Source organism: Octopus bimaculoides, chromosome 9, assembly GCF_046866305.1.
Source record: "Octopus bimaculoides isolate indiv1 chromosome 9, ASM4686630v1, whole genome shotgun sequence".
NCBI classification, from domain to species: domain Eukaryota; kingdom Metazoa; phylum Mollusca; class Cephalopoda; order Octopoda; family Octopodidae; genus Octopus; species Octopus bimaculoides.
Genome location: NC_142936.1, coordinates 62,989,567 through 63,008,932, shown reverse-complemented (window position 1 = coordinate 63,008,932; position 19,366 = coordinate 62,989,567). Strand labels below are relative to the sequence as shown.

The following is a 19,366-nucleotide window of genomic DNA, read 5'->3' as shown; positions in this document are numbered from 1 at the left end:
TCTTCTCTAGACCTATATAACTTCTGTTGAGTTACTTCAGTCCTATATAAACTTTAAAAATGAATTAGACTGACATGTTTATTTTGAACCTGTGGAAGGTGCGCGAGATGCCGAAATATAGTTCAACTACAAATAAATATTTGTTACTTTCGAATCACGGTTTTCATTATTAATGTTTGCCTTGGTGATGGATTACGTCAGCTCTTCGTCATAAATGTTTACTTTAGTGATGGATTGTGTCAATCATTTTACAAGTAAATAACTCTTCTCTATACCTATTATTATTATTATTATTATTATTATTATTATTATTATTATTTTATGTTTGACTTTTGTTTTGCATTTGTACAAGTTGGATCCAAGTCTCACCCAGAGACCTCAAGAGACAACAAGTTAGATGTTCATGTAGGTATTATGCCTAGGGTACCATATATTTGGATTTGTACAGTTTTGTTCAAGTGAATGTTTAAGAAACCATAAGAACATTATGTGTTTGCTTTAAAATTTGAGATCACATAGAGAGTATTTTACGTATTATTATTATTATTATTATTATTATTATTATTATTATTATTATTATTATTATTATTATTATTATTATTATTATTATTACGTTGTTGTTTTTTTCTTCTTTCTTCAAATTTTCTTCCATTTCTCGCCGAGTATTATCCGTACACCTACGGCAGTGAAACTCATTGTATGCATTCCCAGTTTGCATACGCAAATTCACAGGCAAAATATGTATTTTAAAAAAAAATTAATAAATAAAAAAAAATCATGAATTGATGTTGTTTTCACAGCGATAATGCTCTTCTCAGTACATGAGTCGTTGCATTTAACACGATTCTTTGCACTTCCTGTAGGGATGGTAAGCCTGATATCATTTTCAAATAGGTTTCAGTAACTTTTTATCATATTATTATTATTATTATTATTATTATTATTATTATTATTATTATTATTATTATTATTATTATTATTATTATTATTATTGTTATTATTAAAACTGAAAGCTTATATTTTGGGGTACGATGTAAAGTGTCAGCTGACCACAGCCAGCAGAGTAAAGTGACACTTGTTTACTAGTCATGCTTCAAAAACCCTCCGAAGAATTCTTGCAGTTCCAAGCAATGCTGATTTTGTAGTTGTCCTACCTTCACGCTTGCACCAATCTTTTTCAGCTGTGTTTTTAGTTGATTGCTGATACTTACAAGTACACCACTTAATATTGGTATCGCATCTACTCTCTTCTTTGACCACAACCTTCGTATTTCCCACTTTAAATCGTCATAGTTGTTCACTTTTTTCTTCCCCTTTCACATTGATCCTCTTGTCACCGGAACACGTTATGTCGATTATCATACATGTTCTTTCTTTTTTATTCATTACGACAGTGTCCGGTTTTCTATGTCTGATCAGGTTATCGCACTGGATCATTCATCCCACAGGATTCTGCAATTCTCATTTTAGATGAATCCTTCTGGGGTTTGTTCATACCACCTCTTTTCTCTTGTAGGCCATGATTTCCAGAGCTCCCAATGGATAATTCTTTTCACAGTGTCATGGCTTCGTTTGTATTCACGTTGTGCCAATTTCGGGAACTCGCTAACGATGTGCCATACCGTTTCACCACACTCACCACACATTCTGCATTTGTTGCTATCCGTAGTGTTGTCGATTCTGCACTTCATATAATTGGTTTTTCACGCTTGTTCCTCAGCTGCGCATATGAGTGCCTTTGTTTCTATCTTTAGGTCACGACTTCTCATCCATAGTCACAGGTCCTCTATATTTGTCTTGGCGTTCACATCTCTTGCCAACTGACGGTACGTTCTTTTCCCTTCCATGCTTTTTCCTTTTCTCATTTTTTTCTTCATTTCTTTTTTTAAAATTTTCTATAGTTACACAATTTTCAGTTTTGATGACGCCGGCTTTCTTCGTGTGTTTCAACCGATTCGATTATTATTATTATTATTATTATTATTATTATTATTATCATCATCATCATCATCATCATCATCATCATCATCATCATCATCATCATCATCATCATCATCATCATCATCATCATCATCATCATCATCATCATCATCATTATTTTATCATTATTATTATTATTATTATTATTATTATTATTATTATTATTATTATTAAGTGAAAAACCAGTGCATGCCATCTAAGTGACAGTGGTGTAAAATATACGAAACCTAGGATACCCGTCATGACTACTCGTCTGATAAGGGTATACCAAGCACTTGCATCACACCGATATTTGCACTATTGTTTTCAGGTCCAGTATCTCAACCAGCTCAAAAGGTCCTTGAATATGTGTTGTTTAAGCTTGTTGAACGAAAGACCCATCTTTCAAAAGGTGAATTATTAAAAACCCCAAAGAATTATTCTCAACACATGACTATATGGCTCCCCAACTACTGATGCACGTGATCGGAGACGCACATATCGTCAGCAACTAAGGGATATACTCAAATGGGTTAAACAACTGACAAGTAAATCTGAGGTATTGGGCATAATATTTTCTGTAGACTATCTTCTATACCAAGACAAAACAATGTTCATGATAACATCTCCAGGCAGTTAAGATCAGAGGCTACGCAACCCAGTGCCTTTTACTGCATCAGATCGTTATCATTATAGAAACAAACCTCATGTTTGGTCTTATACCTGGTAGGATTTATGTGGTTCCAGGTTAATTCCTGTGACCTAAGGTATCCGTAAGCTTTCGGCAGTCTTTCCAGTGCTTAGAAACCTCATTTCAATCGTTGCTGTCTCTTAGGGGCAAACTATTTGCAGGACCTCTATCCCACAAACTATTTGAGTCTCCTCCAGCCATTTGTGTAAGGCTCCAAATTCTCCCGCTTTCAAATGTTGTCCTCTTTTTTTACGATGCTGGAATCAAAACTATCATCATAATCACCATCATCATCATCATCATCATCATCATCATCATCATCATCATCATCACTATCTTCATCATCATTGATAGTAGAAGCAAACATGCAGCATTGGAAGTTTTACTCATAATAATAATGTCATTATTTTAAATGATAATACTAAAAATAACTGTAATTATTGCAATTTTTTAATTACTGCTATTATCGTTAATGAATTTTTATAGGTGCTATCACTTAATTACTTGTAAGTGAGGGTGCGATGGCAATTGTTAATGGTGGAAAAGCACGATTTATTTTTAATTATACATTAAAGAAGTTGTAACTAATGAAAGTGACATCGTTAATACTATTACTCGCTTTACTAAATCTACTGAAATGGCTATTGACTTAAACGAGATGTTACGAAAAATTATGTTGCTTTATAGATGTTTCATAATATTACACAATCAGAGAAGTTTTTGATTTATGTTCAAATTATCCATTGATGTAAACAGCAGATGTATTCATGCGTCACAAGACAAAATATAATGAAACTTAATAGAAAGTATAAACTATTTCAATGTAAATACTCATGGTTTATATATTACGTAAAACACATATACACAAAAATATAATTTTACATGTACACACACACACACACACATATATATATATATATATATATATATATATATATATATATATATATATATATATATATATATATTTCGGTGCGAATGGTTTTGTTATATTTCGCCGGATTTTACAATCCTGTAAATACAATTAATAGTATTTATATAATCTTAAAGGTTATAGCGATCACCGTGCAATGACAAAGAAAAATAATCCCAAAATGGGGCATATAACCCCTTGAGAGAGAAAAATGAGGCTGTTCTAACCGCGTAGGAATCAAACCCACAGCCCTTTGGTAACGCTACTAAGTGTCTTACCATTACACCTGTGAATTAGCTTTCCTGTCTTCTGCTGAATTTAAGAACTATATTAGTCATTGCACGGCGATCGCTATAAGCTTTAAGCTTATATAAATACTAGATGTATATATGTATACACACACACACACACACACACACACACACACACACACACACACATACATATATATATATACAACTACATATATACATATGTATATATTTTGTAACAGTAACAGCTTCTGTGATATCTTTGCAGCTTTATTAATAAGGCATATTACTCTACCTCTGGTAGTGGAGTAATATTTTTACCCCCTTCTTTCATATTGATGTTCTTACTCCCGAATACATATATGCATATAAATAGACATGCATATGTATGCATATATATATATATATATATATATATATATATATATATATATATATATATATATATATTTGAAGGCTTGGAGGTGATGTACAGAAATTATATAGAAAAAAATTAAGGTACTCAGAAATCTGGATGTTTGTACATTTACAGATTTGACATTAATAAAAATCTGTAAATGTACAAACATCCAGATTTCTGACTACCTTAATTTCTCTCTCTCTCTCTCTCTCTCTCTCTCTCTCTCTCTCTCTCTCTCTCTCTCTCTCTCTCTCTCTCTCTCTCTCTATATATATATATATATATATATATATATATATATATATATATATATATATATATATATATATATATATATATATATGTATATATATACATACACACAAATAATATGCATATATAGTATATATGCTTATAGACCACATATACGTATGATTTATTCGGTGTTGTTGTTCATTCTGGCAGCTGCATCACATAAGCCTGCCTTGCTAAACATATTCAAGCATTGTGAAACCCCATCTTATTATTACATTCGTATTCAAACAACCTAAAACCACGCCCTGAGACTTGGTAGTTAAGAATGGCGTTTTGACTACTGAGATATTAGGGCACTGGAAATGTAAAATGCCATTCATCTTGAATGAAACACCATTGCAACTATTGTTAGTAAATGAAACTTTTGATGATTGAGGTGGTGTGCGCGGTGAGTATATAACACAGCCAGTATCTTTATCCGATGTACTGTTTCTTTGGAGACAACTATTACAGTAGATTAAGCACATTTCTTGCAAGGAGAGTGTTCAGAGTGAGGTAACTTTATAGCTCGTTATCTGTTAAATCATTGTTTCTTAATCTATTTTAGCTTAATAGCCGCCTGTTAGGATTACCAATTTATAAGTACCTCTCTGTTGATAGGTGTTTATATCCATCATCAACTCATAAACTTAGTATATACAAGATGCGATAACATTTTAATATCACCGAGGCAATGACTGCTGTAATCAAGTGTTGATAGCTACATCGTTCCGCGGCACATACACACTTGTAAAACCGAACAAAATATATATGTTCTCTCAAAAGAAAAGACATCATAATTAGTGACGGCTATTGTGATTCATCAGGCATCTGTAATAATAGCATTCAATATAGGGTTTCTCCTTCAGTATGACAAAAGACTATCACTGAAAGTTTTGTGTCATCTACAAGATGCTTGACACTCCTAATTTAGGATATTTTATATATACGGCATTATCAAGATAAACCTAATGTTGGTATGCTTAACAGCGTGGACATGGCTACATAGTAAATCATTTGGTTCCCAGCCACATGTTTCCGGTTTCAGTTCCACTCGATGGCATCCTGGGCAAGTGTCCGATACTACAGCTTGGGGTCGGCCAGAGGCATTTGAATTGCTCTGGCAGATGGAAGATGAAAGAAGCTCGTTGTAGATATGTCTGCGTGTGTGTTTGTGTGTGTGTGTGTGTGTGTGTGTGTGTATGTGTGTGTGTGTGTGTGTATGTATGTGTGTTTGTGTGTGTACGTGCATGCATGTGAATGGGACGTTTGGCTGCGGGTATGTTTCAGGGACGAACGGTTTCTGTATGCAACGCATGCGCTGCAAGTCTTACTATTTCTCTAGGATAAATAATTTTTACGTAATATAAAATTAATTATTGAAAGATTTCGTTATCTTCAGTATGCTCATGATATATTTTGTCTTATTTCCCATTTTTTCATTTCTTCGTATAAATTGAAAACAATCGATAACATTTAGCACACGTAACTAGAGAAAGCTCCTGCTTGCTTAGCGAGAAACAGTGCTATAATTGGTTTCCTGCTCATTTTTCGGAGAGTGCATGAAAAAGAAAATAAAAAGAACGAGTGACAGGTGAAGAGAGAGAAAGGCAGGGAAAAGCGTTTTTTTATAGCTTACTTTCATCCATAGTAAGAAAATGCAGGCGTGTTTGTTTCTTTGCATTCTATTATTCGATTCGAGAAGGGTGCATCAAAAGGGTAGACGAGACAAAAGAGTGAGAGGTCATGATAGATAGAAAGGCAGATTTTTACTACTTGCTTTCCGTCGGCAAACACGCTGTCAATATATTGTCTGTTGAAACGCTGATGTTTTTACTTCCCTGTGCGGCAGGAATCAAAGTCTTGCTTATTAACGGTCTTTAAGCTTTCATCGTAGTCAGAGAGATTTCGACGAAGAATGGGCATTTACCAATAAGCAAATTCGTTTTATTGTTGATTCTAGTTTATTTCGCACACACAAACACATATGCATATACATACATATATGTATGTATATATGTATGCACACACACATATATATCTGCATGTGTGTGTATGTATACGTGTGTGCGTGTGAGTGTGTGTGTATGTGTTTGTGCGTGTGTATGTTCTATGTGTGTCTGTTTGTATCTGATTTTACCTATTCATGACTTAACAGTTCGGCAGGAGACCGAAAAGGAAAATAAAGTTTGATGTCGATTCACTCGGCTAAACTTTTGCAAAGCGATACTTCAGCATGTCTGCCGTTTAATTGGTGCAAAAGTAAAAGAAAAACGGGAGGAAATGTTATGCACCATGTCATGTAGCCTTCAGTTAATAACCACTAACATAGGACATCCTAACTCTGCAAGTGTGCATGTTTGCTTTTTTGAATATTTTGACACTACAACAAGTATAGAGGATAATATCGCCTCAACTTTTATATCATGTCTTTATTGCACCAGTAATCTTTATTTTCAGATACAGGATCGGAAATAATACGACACGCACAAATAACTCATTCTAGGCAATTACTTCAAATTCTACTCCTAAGTCAGCATAAGAGAAAAAATATATATAATTGTATAATCGCCAATTTGTATACAAATAATTAAATTTCACCAAGAAAAGGAAGACAATACGGTCATGAAATACGACTGAGGGTCTTAGAACACCTACACAGATAGAAATAAGAGCTAAAGTGTTGTATTGCTGGTGAAGTTTAATTATTTTTGTACGCATTATCGATTCGCTAAATCATCCATAATTTTTTTTTTTTTTATGGACAATACTTATATGCTCGTAGCTCGGCTCTCCGATCAGTAACGAATTCTGCTGCCTATATGAGGATGCTTCGGCCTAAAGCTGAAACCGTATGGTAAAGGGATATCTCAGTCGCCAAATTCCAGTCCCTGCCTGCGTGTATGTATATAATTATATGTGCGTTGATAGCAGCAATAGAGCCCTTCAGCTGCTGTTTCTAGCAGTGGTATTCTACTACCTTCAGTCCACTGTGTAAGTGTGTGTGTGTGCGTGTGCGCGCGTGTATGTGTTATATATACATATGTTATAGATAATCTACTGGATATATATATTAAGAGAAAGAAAACTGGAGCAAATTAAAAGCATCTAGTAGACAAATTAGTGCTACAGTATACATGAGACTTGATTTATGGGTTACTAATTAATCGGAAAACTATGCGCTTTTTCTACTAGAACTCTGTCACGTACACCTACTGTCCGCTTAAATGTTGTTCTTTGTTCCTGAAATTAAATGTAACATCTGACATCAAAGCTTTCACATCAAAGATATAATATACTTTAATTATTTCCGTAGCAAATACTTTATGGTAAAATATAAAGAACTCATTTGCAAATGTTGTGTCAATTAATAGCATCAATCTACATTGTATACAGTAGCTAATATCTGATAAACGTTTGCTTTTATTCTAAAAAGCATAATTAGAGACGCTTGAAACGATTTACAATGGTGTGTAAAAAAAAATGCCGATAAAATTTATTTATCGCGTTATGCATCATTCATTGTTAAAGGACTGGTGAAAAGATATAAAAGCTGTATAACTGTAAAATTAACAATTATCAGATATGGTATGCTTCCAAACCATTTTTTAGCTCTCCTGTTAGTATGTAAACATTGGCAGCAGCACGCAATTTTTTTTTACCAGTTGAACTCTTATTTACCCTTGCAAGCACAAATGAAATATCTAAATGTAAATTAAAGGAAAGTCTTAATACGTAATGTAGTTGAACTTATACTGTTCATAAAGTTATCTTGTAGTAGCTATTAAATAAATAACCCATAAAATAAAACAAACATATATCTATACAAAGAATATGTGATATTTGATGAGAAATCATATTTTGATGACCAATCGAATAGTAGTTATATAAGTATTATTTATCGCAGGAAATATGATGAGCACAATGTAATGCCATTTAATGAAAGCCATGTTAGATATATGCTGTCCACAATTCATGAGATTCAAAATATGAAATTTCGTTTGTAAAGCAGTAAAAATGTATTCTTCAGGGACGACACCTCTTTCTCAAATATCTCTAACAATAGTAAATCATTGTCATTTACATAAAATGCAGGAGAAAATAGTATGCATCATATAATATTAGTAGTACATATAAATTATCATATCTGGAACGATTATAAACTATTATAATCGAAACATTTCGAGTTAGCTGGTCGGAACGACATTCTAATCCCAAGAGTACATAATTTCAATACAATATCTGTCTGTCTATCTATCTATCTATCTACATATATCTATCTATCTATCTATCTATCTATCTATCTATCTATCTATCAAACAATCCATCAAACTGGAACGCACTTTCTTCGGGTTTTTTTTTTTGTGGAAGGGAAGCGTTCCGATGGTTAGGCGATTCATTTGCTGTCAGCACCCGCTAAATGGAGGACTGCGCATGCTGTGGTTGATGATGCGCAGACATGCGCTGAGACTGCGACATTTCCGGCGCTTTATAGACGACAGTGAATAAGTGTGGTCGCCGTTTATGAGGCGCGCTTTCCCGCAGCTCGTCTCTTTGGCCGAACTGCAGTTGTGGATTAAACAGTGCCGCTTTGCTCTCAAGCAACTCTGCTGTCCAGGATCAAACTTGTGCGACTTCTATTCCACGAAGGCGTGTTATAGAGGATTAGTGAAGGGGAAGTGCGAGGACATTCTCGGGGAGAATCTCGGCATCGACGCGGAACATCTGACCCGCCAGTTCAAGACAAGTTTCTGTCCGGGACCTATGGACAATTACCAGAGATTCTTGATCTGACAGTGCTATCGGGATCCATTGCTTGTTCGGGATAAGCTCCACAGGTACGGATCGACATATACCGGACCAAAATGACCGAAATGCGGTCCGAGCGACAAAGCCGTTCAGCAGACGCTCGTTTTACATGTCTACTTTGTTCTGTGATACACGCTCCGTTTTGATCGGATTTTCTTTTTTTACACTATGCCTTTTGATCGGAATTTTTCCTCCTTTTATTTCTATTTTCTTATTTTTTCTTTCGAAGAGAAAAGCTCTACATTGTATGTTATCCCTTCTGTGTTGGGCCCTGTGTGGCTAAGAAAGGTATCTTTCTATCTATCTATCGATCGATCGATCGATCGATCGATCTATCTAACTATCTATCCTGCAATTCGCTACAACATCTGTGTTCGGATTGTTCGTGCACACTCAGAAGCCACTCAGACCACAGTTTCCACCGAAGGCAGGATTTTGTTCTTTCTCTTCCCTCTACAGTACCTATTGGTCTTAATTAGTTTACTTTTTTTCATCTAAAATCCAGACTGTACACACATTCACACACACAAACTATACACACGCAGGAACGCATAGGCACGTCGCGTACACACACATGTATATACATACATTCATAAATATATATGTATATATGTATATATATATATATATATATATATATATATATATATATATATATATATATATATATGTGTGTGTGTGTGTGTATATATATACACACACCCATACATATATGCATACATATATATATATATATATATATATATATATATATATAGAGAGAGAGAGAGAGAGAGAGAGAGAGAGAGGAGAATGTACGAAAAACAACAACAGACAAGGACAGGTGGTGTAAATAACAAAAGGATGTATTAGTATGACGCTCGGGAATACGGAAAGTCTTTGACGTTTCGAGCTACGCTCTTCAACAGAAAGAATACGGAGACAAGGAGAAAAACACGGAGAAAAAAAATGAATAGGGTTCAGTCAACGGTCAATCATAATAATGGCTTACCGGAAGTTAGAAATTCTTTTTTCACGAGAGCTAAGAAAAGGGGGAGATAACAAACGGTGATCGAAGAACGAGGGGCTGCGTGTGTGGGAGATAGAATGCTGGTGATCATGACGTATGTAGTGTGAAAATGGGGAAGGGAGGAAGGAGTTGGTCAGTTGTAGTGTGTGCGTGGTGTGATGCGAGGGTATTGGTGTGATGTGATGTGAGGGTGTTGGGAGGTGGGGAAGGCATGGGTGGAGTGTGGGTTAGGCTGAGGGTGGGGTAGAGGTAGGGGTATGTGGGTAGGGGGTGGGTGTAAGGAATTGGATGGGGTGGAGTGGGAAGGTAGGGTAGGAGTGTGTTGGGGTGTGGCGGGATGATCTTATGACGGGGTGTTGACGATGAAGGGGGAAGGGGAAGGTGGATGTAAGAGAGGGGGAAAGTGGGGATGGTAGGGGAGAGAAAGAGAGGAAGAGAGGAAGAGAGGAAGAGAGGAAGAGGAGGATGAAGGGGAAGGTGGATGTAAGAGAGGGGGAAAGTGGGTATGGGGGGGGGGAGAAAGAGAGGAAGAGAAAGAGAGTGAGAGAAGAGAGTGAGAGAGAGGGAAAGAGAGAAGAGAGTGAGAGAGTAAGGGTGAGAGAGTAAGAGCGTAAGAGTGTAGAGAGTAAGAGTGAGAGAGAGTGAGAGAGAGGGAAAGAGAGAAGAGAGTGAGAGAGAGGGAAAGAGAGAAGAGAGTGAGAGAGAGGGAAAGAGAGAAGAGAGTGAGAGAGAGGGAAAGAGAGAGAGGGAAAGAGAGAAGAGGGTGAGAGAGTAAGAGAGTAAGAGTGTAGAGAGTACGAGTGAGAGAGGAGGAGTACGAGAGAAGAGAGTGAGAGTGAGTAAGAGAGAGAAGAGAAAGAGTAGGGGTGAAGAGAAGTGGGAGTGAAGAGAAGTAGGAAGAGAAGTAGGAAGAGAAGTGGGAAGAGAAGTAGGAGTGAAGAGAAGTAGGAATGAAGAGAAGTAGGAAGAGAAGTAGGAGTGAAGAGAAGTAGGAGTGAAGAGAAGTAGGAGTGAAGAGAGGTAGGAGTGAAGAGAGGTGAAGAGACGTACAACGAAGTAGGAGTCGGAGCAGGGGGAGGGTGGTAGGAGGGAGGGTGGTAGGAGGGAGGGTGGTAGGAGGGAGGGTGGTAGGAGGGAGGGTGGTAGGAGGGAGGGTGGTAGGAGGGAGGGTGGTAGGAGGGAGGGTGGGGGAGAGAGGCAGGAGGAGGGGGTTAGATGAAGAGTGGAGGGGAGTTGAGCCCATGTGGCGCAAAGGAGCGAAGAGAGAAGTTTAATCCCTGTTCACGGCGCAAACGGGAGTCCGGATGGCCCCTGTGCATGGATAATTCAAGCACAGACAGGTGTTGCTGCAAGGAGTGGCCGGCAGAACGGAAGTGGCGTGACACCGGGGTGTCATTGCCAACGTTGATGTCTCGGAGGTGTTCCGCGAATCGGTCGGTCAGGCGTCGCCCCGTTTGTCCGATATACAGAGAATGGCAGAGAGAGCAGGAGAGGTAATAGATGATGTTGGTAGAAGTGCAGGTGAAGGAGTCGGTGATGCGATAGGGTCGGTGATGGGTGCTGGTGAGGAGGGTGGTGTTGAAGAGGTAAGGGTAAGTGCGGCAGCGTGGGCGGGAGCAAGGGAATATATATAATGAACTTTCACCTATAAAATTGGAAAACATGTGTATCAGAAAGCACTTGATGATTATGCTTTACAAATGCGTACTTTAGTTTTAGCATATCAACTGAAATTCATTGTCGAAGCGACCTATTAATACCTGCCCTGCCATATACGGATGTATGTATATGCCTTTTCGGATGCATGTCTGTGCATGTGCGCATGCGTGTGAATATGTGCCCACGCGGGCGCACACACATTAATATTCATTATCATCCATCAAAGGCATAAGTTGCTCCCTTTGAAGTGAATAAGACCTTCGTTAGATCCTACTGCCATTTCATACAGATAGCTGATAATTACACAGCCTCTCACTAATGTGCTATGTCGAAACAATCGTAGCGATTTTCAGTAAAGAATATCGTTCATTGCGCGTTCAACACTTATCATTTTAAATGGACACAAAACGTACTATGGGATTCCTGATGTATATCATGTAACAAGAGCATTTCCTTTGTGTGATGACATAATCTAACCAATAACTGTGGATGAGCTTGGCATAACATTCAGGTTTTATATAATTAATGATATATATGTGCTTGTGTGTATATATATATATATATATATATATATATATATATATATATATATATATATATATATATGCATATATATATGTATACATAAACACAAACACACACACACACTCACACACACACGCACACACACACACACACACACACACACACACACACACACACACACATATATATATATATATATATATATATATATATAAATATATATATATATATATATATATATACATATACATATATATATATTACCGTATCTGTGTACATTTGCATGCATGTACGTTGTGTTTAGAATGTTCGATGTGTGTGTTAGTATGGAGATTTTTCTTGAAATATGGTAAATAAAGATATATACCTGAGGTATATTCTTCGTAAATGATTTTACTTTACAGATATCTGTGTATTGTATTTTTTTACAAAATGAACCTTTCCTCCCATATAAATATATCGAATGATATACAAATGTCAGATATGCATTAACACACATCTCATTATATTTTCTTTCATTCTATTTCTCAATACCTTTCATTCATTCCATTTGTTTGATTTTCCTTCACTCACACTCTCTTTATGCTATAATGATGCCTTTCAAACATGCATATATCATTGCGAGCGCCAACAACATGACCTTAGGTTAACTGTTGAATACCTTTTAGCAGGTGAAAATATCCTGTGAGAATATTACAAACAGGTCAATGAAAACCGGGCAGACGATTCCATTGATGTTATTGACGTATTTGTATGATGGATTGTTATTTTTAAATTCTTTGCTTCAAATACAACTGCACAATGGAAGTACTTTTTTTTTATTTATCGAAACATTTTCCAAGTGAAGGAACATATTTTCTGATTTATCATAGCTATTCATATTTAGATAACGATAAAAGTGATGGATTTCAGAACAGCATTATAAAGAAACACTAATGTGTCCTTTCATTAGCTTCTTGAATTATACATTTCAATTGCAAATCTATTAACATTGTCAAAGTTTATATTACATGTGCTTTTAACTTTTTCGTATATCACAGAAATACAAAACGAATCGCTTGCTTTACATCAGTTTATGATTTTTTTCAGATTCCATATGTTACATAGCTGTTATTTATTCGTAATTGTTATTATTGATATTGCTATTAATATTGGTATTATTACTGTTGCTTTTGTTGTTGTTTTATTCTCATCACCATCATCATGAGCAAAAGCAACATTATATCGGTTATTCATATTATGTAAATATTAGCTCCAGGCAAAAGGATTCCACGTCCTACATTCAATCTCGATTTGAGGCATATACTTTTCACTCAGAATTCTAATACATTACTGTGCTTCATCTATAGAAAAGCTTAGATTGTTGCATCTTCGTTGGGAATGTACACAATAACACATGTTCTTTGAGATATATTTGATAAAAATCGAAAATCTTATTTAAAAAAAGCAGCATATTTAAATTTGTTCTATTTGCTGTGATCAGCTCAAAGCATTTATATTTCCATAAATAAGTCTAAAAATAAGAGTGAGAAAGAATATAATCACTTGCATGTGTGCGGGTGTTGATGTGGGTTATGTGTGTAGCATATGTAAGTGACTTTTATAGTAGGAGAGACATGCACTCGAGATATGTACTAGAGTATACCTATTTCATGTAGTCATGTATTGATTCTAGATTTTTTTTTCCGAAAAGCTAATACTTTCATGAGAAAATTATACCATACACAAATAAGAAAATTTACAATGATAGAATAGAATCTGAAGATATAGAACTATCACTTATAGTAGCGTATCCTTGTTTCGTGAGTAATCTTTAAAATACTGAACTGGAAAAATTACACAGAGTAGAACCCAGTGCCTTAGACCTGTATACATATGATAGACGGAACTAAATCTGTAATATATATAGACATAACTCGATCTATATTAGAAAAACACCAATTAACATTCAATCGTATGAATCAAAATATCCTCATAAATATAAATCGTAAAAGAATACATATTGTAGATGAAAACTATGCATAGACAAATGTCATATCTAACGAAAGTCAAAGGAAGAAATGATGTGGCCTGGCGTTGTTTTGCAATAAAATAGGAGTGGATCTGTTGAATAATCTAGGCTTTTTTTTTTTTGTAAGTTTCTGCATCACTAGTGCAGTCGGCTGCAGCATACTTCGGCCGTGATTGATGAGCCAGGTTCAATGAAATTATAATGAATCACACCTGCACCAGACCACCAAACAAACACCATCAGCTTCTTTCGATGAATTTCGTTTTTTGGCCAACCATTGCTCTGAACGTTTACGGTTTTTGTATTGGATCTATTTCTCATCGCATGTTACAATTCGATTCAAACATGATTAGTTTTTGTAATGTGAAAGTAGCATAATTCAGGCTTCCGAGTGTTGCTGTTTCTGATTCTCATTGAGTTCATGTGGAACCCACTTAACCTACTTTTCCCTTTACTGATTTGAGCTAGGTGAGTCAATGTCATTATCCACCTTTGGTTCTAGTCGACAGCCTTGCTCATTTGTGAGGTCAACGCTACCACCAGAAAATTTTATAAGTCAATTAGATACTGTCTGCTGTGAAATAACATTGGGATGAAATACTCCATTAATATTCCGAGCTGTCTGTGATGCTGTATTTCCACGAACGAACTCATATTTCAAAACTGTACGAATTTTCGGCTTATCCATCTCTAAACAAAAATAGCAAAATACGATTTATGAATAATTTATAAAGCATAAAGTTAGTTAGAATAAAGAAATAGATGTGTCAGCTTTCTAACAAAAAATGAAGATTGTCAAAATATAATGATGGCGCAAAATGAGCAGCTGTCAAATTTTACCATATACCTCATTACATATTTCATATTTGACGACCTAATAGTATACATTTTTCTCATGTATCATCATACAAGGAAATAATGAGTACTGCTGCCACATGGTACGACAGAATATTATCTAGAAGCGAATTCGATATCGGAATAATAGAGCGATCTACACACAAATATATTAAATACAGAAATTGAAAAATAATATAGTTCAATTCTCCATAGTTTATATGTAACAAAAAAGTGGAAAATCCTGGCATTGATGAAATATATACCATTTTTCATTTTTTGTGGATATGGCATTTTCGAAAACAAGTGTTGTTATATTCAACTGGGCTTCCTCGGGAAGCAGGTTCACAAATGTCATGCTATAATTAATAAAAAAGAAAAAAGAAAAACACTAAGCAACACTCAACCTGAATGCGATTGCATAACAAATACCGTTTAACAGCAAATAAATATCGGAATGGCAAATATCTAGAGTATTTCACTGTAAAATTAACGTATGTTCTCAAGTGAAAATTTCACTGGAAAATGAATTATAATCTTATGTGAAAACTTCACTGAATCCACTCTATTATTTCTCATTGCTATATGTATGAAAAGAAAGTGAGTTAAAAATATTTAAAAGAATATTCGTACACAGAGACACACACACATACATAGACTCACACATATACACACACACACACACACACACACACACACACACATATATATATATATATATATATATATATATATATATATATATATATATATATATATATATATATATATATATATATATATATTAGTTCCATTCGTTCATATAATGCTGAAGATAAATTTTATTCCGTTCTCAAAACACATAGAATAACTAAAAGTGAGTAACAACCACAGAGAGAATGAAGAATTGTTACAAGAAGAGGATCATAGAAAGGCCATCGTATTGATTTTAAATAGGAGGAATAGAGAAAATCGAAATTTTAATTCGTACTTGTTAATATTTTGAACCTGATACACGTTTTTTTTATTTGTTATCCTCTGAAACCAAATTAGATTTCCATTTTTCAAACGTCCTACTGCCAAAGTTATATTTGAATTACAGACGATTTGATTCCATAGTGAGCCGACGAAAATGTTTAAACTAAACATAAGTTAGAAGGGTATGCGATAATAGATAGAAATCTACAAAAAGGAAGAATTATCTATACAATAAAACACGTCTAATTTCTGGCACATTTCTTCGTGAACATATATATATATATATATATATATATATATATATATATATATATATATATATATATATATAACTGTGTGCGTGTGTGTGTGTGTGTGTGTGTGTGTATGTGTGTGTTTGTGTGTATGTGAGTATGTATGTATGTATGTATATACGTGTATATATACGAGTCCACGTCTGTTTCGATACGCGTAAGTATTACATATATTATGAATTTACGTTTATACATATACGGAGAGAGAGAGAGACAGGCGTGGGGAGAAATTGAGGTCAGACTGCGCTGTATATGAAATGTCCATATTACTAACTATTAATTTCATGTTTGTTTCTCTTATTCCAGCTTACTATTCGATCCTCGGTGTATCGTTTTACTTTACCAGAAATCTCGGATTTTTCATTCTACAAACTTATTTACCTTGTTACCTAATTGTGGCACTATCCTGGATATCATTTTGGATCAACAGAGACGCAGCCCCTGCCAGAGTACTACTTGGTAAGTTTATTTAGTCTTTCGATTTTATATTACGAACTATATTGTTGAAACCGTAACTGGCAACACACACACACACACACACACACACACACACACACATTCGTGTAGTCTTGCACACGCAAACACACATGCATATAATTACATGCATGCATACACTTACACACATAGACAAACACATGTACACACAGTCATATATGTGTGTGGGTGGGGGAGTTAAATATTATATGTAATACACCATATAGGAAATAACTGCATTTTTTAAACTGGCACGATAAATTGTGTTATACATTGACTTATGAAGGCGCGTGGCTTAGTGGTTGGAGCATTGGGCTCACGATCCTAAGGTCGTGACTTCGATCCCCGGCGACGCGTTGTGTCCTTGAGCAAAACACTTTATTTCGCGTTGTTCCAGTCCACTAAATGAGTAGTACCTGTATTTCAAAGAGCCGGCCTTGTCACGCTATATGTCATGCTGAGAACTACGTTGGAGGTACACGAGTCTGTAGATTGCTCAGTCACTTGCACGTTAAGTTCACGAGCAGGCTGTTCCGTTGATCGTATCAGTTGGGACCCTCGTCGTCGTAACCGACGGAGTGCTCCTACATTGACGTATACATACGTAAGTGGAGAATTACCATAAAATTTCTACCAAATACAAAATACGGGGCAAATATAGTTGTTTTGGACGAACAAGAAATTATATATACCGTAACACAGTGTAACAATCTGCTGCTGTGAATATCACGTCGAAAACCATAGTAAAATATGTTTACCTATTTACCATACAAAAATAGGTTTAAACTAAACAACTTCAGCTTCTAGATTACAAATCCTCGTTTATACAAATAATATATGGTGCGTTTCGTTACCTTAATAAACGCCTAAGTGATAAACCGGAAAAGTTACGGTTTTCAGAACAAGAAATGAATCAGCTAACGGGTGCAAGAGAAATACAATATATAAACGAAATGTAAAATGTTGTATTGTATTTTTTTATTAACATTCTAGCAAAAGAGTGGTGTATGTTCGCCAGAAACCAACTCCTCCTTTATAGGAAGTGTTCAAATAATTAAAAATAGACGACACATAGGTGCAACACACACACACACGCACACACACACACACGCACACACACACACACACAAACTCACATATTCATATAGTCTTGCACACGCAAATACACGTACAGATAATTATATGCATACGTACACTTACAGGCATAGAGAAACACATGTACGGCGAGCTGGCAGAAACGTTAGCATACCAGGCGAAATGCTTAGCGGTATTTCGTCTGCCGTTACGTTCTGAGTTCAAATTCCGCCGAGGCCAACTTTGCCTTTCATCCTTTGGGGTTCGATAAATAAAGTACCAGTTACGCACTGGGGTCGATGTAATCGACTTAATCCCTTTGTCTGTCCTTGTTTGTCCCCTCTATGTTTAGCCCCTTGTGAGCAATAAAGAAACACATGTACACACAAACACACAGACATGTATATGTGTAGGCGGGGGTGTCAAATATTATATGTAATACACCATATAAGAAATATTTAACAGGTAAGTACAGGCAGGAAGTGGCGGAAATTATGGCCCATACACGTAAACAGAAATGCTGAAAATTATTGAAAAATTTAGCAGATGAGCGAGTTGCGATAAACAGTGACAACATATGAATTGCTGTAGCAAACTTAAAGTGCACTTTACAAATTATGAATTTATGAGAAATTTGTTTTCTAAATCACACATTTGTGTCCGAATTGCAAGCCATTGGTCCGCGAGAGATATGTAACTTTAAAGTCATGTTTCTGAATTTAATACTGTTTTTTTGTACTATTCGTTACATCGTTTTTCAATTTTTGGCGTTATCTATGAATACATAAATAACATCAAACTCGTCGCAACTTCTAAAGAGAAGATTATACTCGATAATAAAATACTTTATAATGCAATTTTATTGACATGAAAGCAAAGGTTTCTCATAAACAATGTACAGCAAAAGCCGTTGAAATAACTTTTTGCAAAATATGTACTTTAATATAAAATTGCTTCATGAATTGCTATATGAGATTATTTTTCATCATCAAACAAGTGATATTATAGATATCGCAGCGGCATATTTCCTCATAGAAGAGATACCAGCTTGTGATATCTACACTGATTACTAGATACTTCAATGATTACAGAAAAAAAACTGCCTATAAACAAAATGTCGTCGATTTTACGAATCTGGAACTTGGTTAATATTTGCTAATTTTCCAACTTAATAATTCTGTACCATACTAATTATTATGTAACACATTCTATTCCACTTCATGTATGGCGAAGG

The 19,366-nt window shown here is 35.4% G+C and overlaps 1 protein-coding gene across 3 annotated transcripts in view; it reads left to right on the top strand.

The window, feature by feature from the left end:
* Positions 1 to 19,366, top strand: part of LOC106873251 (gamma-aminobutyric acid receptor subunit alpha-5) — a 649,257-nt gene that overhangs the window by 547,814 nt on the left and 82,077 nt on the right. For all 3 annotated transcript variants that reach the window (XM_089357609.1, XM_052970713.2, XM_052970714.2), the window contains one exon: positions 16,891 to 17,043. In XM_089357609.1, coding sequence (XP_089213735.1) covers positions 16,891 to 17,043 — 153 coding nt within the window. The remainder of the gene's footprint in view (positions 1 to 16,890; positions 17,044 to 19,366) is intronic.